The 5,427-nt window shown below is 38.1% G+C and overlaps 1 protein-coding gene across 3 annotated transcripts in view; it reads right to left on the bottom strand.

Moving 5' to 3' along the window:
* LOC113221965 (E3 ubiquitin-protein ligase HERC2-like) overlaps positions 1-5,224 on the bottom strand; it is a 14,784-nt gene extending 9,560 nt beyond the window's left edge. For 2 of the 3 annotated variants that reach the window (XM_026451287.1, XM_026451285.1), the window contains exons 1-2: positions 2,489-2,600; positions 2,316-2,407 (exon numbers count right to left, since the gene is read on the bottom strand). In XM_026451287.1, the coding sequence (XP_026307072.1) occupies positions 2,316-2,329 (14 nt within the window). In that variant the 5' untranslated portion in view covers positions 2,330-2,407; positions 2,489-2,600. Of the gene's footprint in view, positions 1-2,315; positions 2,408-2,488; positions 2,601-3,175 lie in introns of those variants that run through there. The other variant, XM_026451286.1, reaches the window with a different exon arrangement.
* Between the last annotated feature and the right edge of the window lie 203 nt (positions 5,225-5,427).

Below are 5,427 nucleotides of genomic sequence, written 5' to 3'. Positions count from 1 at the left end.
AAAAAAAAAAAAAAAAAAAAAATGCAAAAAATTAGCCAGGTGTGGTAGCACACACCTGTAATCCCAGCTACTTGGGAGACTGAGGTGGGAGAATCACTTGAACCTGGGAGGCAGAGATTGCAGTGAACTGAGATCATATCACTGCACTCCAGCCTGGTGACAGAGTGAGATCCTATCTCAAAATAGATATGTATTTCCCATCACACATGTATGTATGTATGGGAAACCAGGACTGATATTCAAGATACTTAATGTCTGGCACCATGTAAGTATCAGTCAGCCACGGTGGAGGCCAGCTGTACATGGTCAACGTGGGAACATCCCAGTTGGGTGCCAGCCTGTAGGAGACTGCCTGGGCCACTGACTCATTCTGAAGTTATTGGCTAATTAATACGATCTTACCAGAAAAAAATCCCATTATAATCAAATATCTAGCTTTGATTCCAGCATACTTTCTATTTTTGTTTACGTGTTAGAAAATTCCTTGCTGGATGTGGTGCCTCATGCTTGTAAATCCCAGCACTTTGGGAGGCCAAGGTGGACAGATCACCTGAGGTCAGGAGATTGAGACCAGCCTGGCCAACAGGACAAAACTCCATCTCTACTAAAAATACAAAAATCAGCCGGGTGAGGTGGCGGCCACCTGTAACCCCAGCTACTTGGGAGGCTGTGGCAGGAGAATTACTTGAACCCGGGAGGCAGAGGTTGCAAAGAGCTGAGATCTGCCCCTGCACTCCAGCCTGGGGGACAGAGTAAGACTCAGTCTCAAAAAAAAAGAAAAGAAAATTGCATAACAAACTATGTGTACAGCAAGGGCCATGCTTAACATTCAGTGGCCCCACATGAATGGTATGTTCTAGTTCTTTGGTCAGTTGGGGACACACGCAGGTTAGGTCAGGAGTTTTCCATTCACTCACAATGCTTCGTATTTCTCATGTACATGACATACACTAAATATCACAGGATAAATTGTTTTGAATTGAAAATTTCTTGAATTAAAGTAAACGTATCTTTTATGAATTATCTCAGTTGTTGATTTAATTAATTAGTTATTGGTTTGGTAAAGTAAAAATATACTCTGAACTACATAACTAAGGCACTCTACAGGCTGTATTCGGTTACACTGTAATAAGTTACCAGTAAAATGCATTAAAATTCAAGATTAATTTTTTCAGAAAAATTCAATATTATCTTTCATTTTTATAATTTGCCAATTTCTTCACTTATTAGCACCACTGGTATTGACTATAATCAATCAGTGTATTACAAAAATAGTTCAATGACATTCCAGAATAAATGGTGACTATAGTGAATGTACTACATATTTCAAAATAGCTAAAAGAAGATTTTAAATGTCCTCACCACAAAAAAGTGATAAATATTTGAGGTGATGGACACATTATTTAGCATGATTTGATCATTCCACAAAGTATACGTGTAACAGAACATCACAGTGTTCTGCAAAAATATATACAAATTATTACAAATTACTATTTGTCAATTAAAACTAAAATAAAACTTTTTAAAAAATGAAGTTAGCTGCATTGAATAATTTAAAAATAAACTCATCTGTTATAAACTTTAAATGAATACAGAAATCAACTACTTGATATTTTTATCTGCTATCATTCGAATTAGTCAACACAAGACAACAGTATAGGTAGTACAAAAATCTGTCTTAATTTGTCTTATCTTACATATATTCAATGTATTAAAATCGTGCTGACATCGTATGTGGAAAGATTTACTGAAAATTTGAGAGACAGAGAATTGTTGATCTGTAGTACATGGGTACTGTTTAGAAGAACCTTCACTGATTCTTTCAAACTTTTCCAGAGATAAACTTAGACTCATTTTGACAGTTGCCTTATTATCAAAAAATTGCCACTCCGTGACAAGTTCAGCACTTGATGCCAACAGGTGTGACAACAAGAAAGCAACTTCAGCGTCACACATGTGGTCAGGAAAACCACCAGAAACTAAGAGATTTTTAATGAAAACCAAAGTGTTCAGATGCAAACAGCAACCTGAAATGCCTGATGACAACTTTTGCTAGGAGCACTTACCCAGCATACCTTTGCTACCAAAGAAAGTGAGAATGAAATTTATTTTGCTTCCTTTTCAAGCTGATCTGATAAGCAGCAAATTCAAGTTGTGTAAAATAAGTTGTATCTTTTAAAGTGTCAAAATTTAAAACAGATAAAACTAATTATTTAAAGGGGGGAAACTGGGCTCAATGCTAGCACAGAAATGGCCAAGTCACCTCCCTTGTCACTTGCAAATCATCCAAATGGAACACTACCACAGCTACTTACCTCTGTGCAGTCATTCAGAAGGGACACTGTGGTGTCAGAAGGGTTAATATTGATTGTCTTTAGTTCAATAAGGTTATTCAGGGAATTTCCACCTAGGAAAAAATGGTAAAGAATCAAACAAAGGCGTTTTTATTATAGAAGGTACTTCTTTTTAGGTAAACTAACTGAATTACCTGACGCTACAACCAGGGATGGCATGTAGCTACTGTCAGCAGGATCTACAATCATTTTTAACCTATGAACAAGAACATCTGGGAAAATCTCCAAACGAATCCAGTGCTTCAGAAAAACAAAAATCACATTCTCAGTTAGCAAAATTCAGCTATATTTTAGCTACTACAATAGTATCATTGAAGCTTGAATCTACATGAGATTTTTTCAATATAAAATGTGGCATGAGAGAGAATTTTCCCTCACCCTAGCAGCAACAAGAATATTCTACCTCATTCTTTGATCATTAGAGAAAAGTCTCACTCTAAGCCCCAGAAACAATGTATCTATATACTCCTGGCCTAGGGTGGTCCTTTTACCCACCAAGTGAGTGACAGAAAACACTAGAGTCGAGATGGAGAAAGGCCCTGTCCTCAAGTCTGACCTGTGCGCCCACGAGGTGCCCCCATGGGTTGGTGTAATCACAACAGCACTCCGATGTGCAACACAAATTTGCTAGACCATACTAGAAAAACTTCTAACCAGAAGCAAATCTGAATTCATACATTTTATGTGGGAGAGGAGGAAAAAAAGCGCGACCACATCCTCTATCAAGTGGTCAGTTAGATAAAATCTACTACTCACATTGTTTAAAATCTCTGACAATAAACTTGGATGGTATTTAATTCTGTAATTTTGAAATAACTTACAAATTAAAATATAAAGTGAGTACTGACAGGTGCTATCAGCAAAACTTTGCAGGCTGCTCAAAGTTCATTTTGAAAATGTACAGGGCAAAACCACCCGTGTGAAGGTGCCCGCCGCTGTGCCCCATCACACGCTCTTTTCCTTGCGACCCTGATGACTGCCAGCAGGGCTCGCTGCCGTCGATGAGACGGGATGCCTGGTTCATGGAGGACAACACGTTCAGGCTCTTCACCATGCGGGACCAGCTGTCCAGCAGCATGCCTGGCTGGCTGCTGTGGCAACGCTTCAGCTGTTTTCCAGAACAGCCACAAAATACTGCAGACTGACCTATTTCGTGATGGTCAAAGAGAAAATTAACCCTTGCTGAACTGGGGAGAAAGAAACATCCTGATCAGGCGGTCAAGAATATTACATAGTGAGGAGCTTCTTTCTAAAAGAAAAATAGAAAGTTTCAAACTGAAAGGAGCTAATAAATGCCACAAATGGCTTCCCTAGTCAAGATATATTACACCAATTTATGAGATGAAGTCCACATAATGGTATGATTTATTCTACTAAAACCTCCCGGGAAACAACAGGGGATTAATATATTTCCAAACAAACAGGATACAAATAAGCTGTGGGAAAAATTCAATAACAGCACTCACAAAAAGCATTCTTATTAAAAATGCTTTTATAATTACAAGGCAAAAAGTAAATTGTAAAGTGCTTCCACTTTCATTAATGGCAAATCTGGAATTCAACTGGCATTCCCCATCGAGGACAACTACTAAAGCCAGACAAAACACACAAAAATAAATAAATCCTCTTCAAACTATCAGAATTCATGAGATAATAAAGAATTACAAGGTCAGAACCACCGGAAGACTCGAGGCAAATGGAGGTGTCAAGATGACACACACCATGGATCGGAGGCTGCTGTTCCCTGATGGCATCCCCGGGTTCCAAGCAAAGTCCCTGAGGGGGCACATTGCATTTCAACAGCTGCGTAAAGGGAAGGGAAAGGAATGGGGTCCAGAAAGACCAGAAAGGCTGAGGATGCCACAGAAATGCAACTCACCCTTGGAACCCCAACAGAAAATACCCCAAAAGTCAGGGTCAACTACGAAGGGTCTCTGGGTTCCCCTTTTTTTTTCCTCAACAGATTGCAGCTCAGCATAAAATCACCTCCATCAATGAATGCTGATTAAGGTGAGCCCAGAGAGTCATTAACCTTTACCAAGTATCTCACAGAACAACCTTCTCTCCTCCATTCCTTGGAGAATAACATTAGCCTCAAATTGAGTCAAGAAATAATTTTTTAAATACAATGTGCAGTGCATAATGACACATGTAGAGGCAAGAAAACGTGACTAAAAATTACCAGAAATGACAGGATAGAAACAGACCCACAAGGGCTCCGTATACTGGAGTTAGAAGACACAGACTTTAATATAGTAACTATGCTCACTGTGTTCAGAAAGACAGTATAAGACAGTATCTCAGCACAGAACCAAAAACCACTGAAAATAAATTAGAACTGATACATCCAATCATTAAAAATAAGAACTTAATGAGTAAGTTAAGAACACACTGAACTCAGCTGAAGAGAAAGCAGAAATATCTGGAATGAAGAACTGAGGAGAAGTTTAGAAAACATAACAAGTAGGTAAAAGATTTGCAGGACAGAGGTTAGGCCTAACACAAGTGAAAGAGGAGTCCCCCCCCAAAAAGACAGAAAAGAGAAAAGAGCAGAGGCAACATGTGAAGAAATACTGAAAGACAGAATTTTCCGAAACAGACAAAAGATATCATGTCCCAGAAGTCCTACCAACCTCAAGAAAGATAAACATCTCCATGCACATGTAAAACCTGTGCAAGATGAAAACAAAAAGACCCTCTCAAAAGCAGATGAAGGAAAAATCAAAAGATTGATGGGCTTTAATGAATCACAATTAGACATCCAGCCAACTTCAGGAGCAACAATATTAACCAAATTGCAGTGGAATAGTATTTTTAAAGTGCTGAAAGAAAACACCTAGCAAAAAGACTTTTCAATAATAAAGAAATATATTTTCAGACATACAAAAATACATAATTTGTAACCAACAAAGACACATTTTTAAATATATTAAGGGGTATTTTCAGGCAGGAGACAAACAGTATAGATGGAAGATTAAAGAGGAAGAAAAAAGTGGAGAGAAATTACAAAGTATGCAGAAAAATCTAAATGAATATTGACTACATAAAAATCATCACTTGCCCTGCATGTACT

The sequence above is a fragment of the Piliocolobus tephrosceles genome, unplaced genomic scaffold (genome assembly GCF_002776525.5).
Source record: "Piliocolobus tephrosceles isolate RC106 unplaced genomic scaffold, ASM277652v3 unscaffolded_28606, whole genome shotgun sequence".
NCBI classification, from domain to species: Eukaryota; Metazoa; Chordata; class Mammalia; order Primates; family Cercopithecidae; genus Piliocolobus; species Piliocolobus tephrosceles.
The sequence above is the reverse complement of the archived record's forward strand: the minus strand, read 5'-3'. Positions and strand labels throughout refer to the sequence as shown.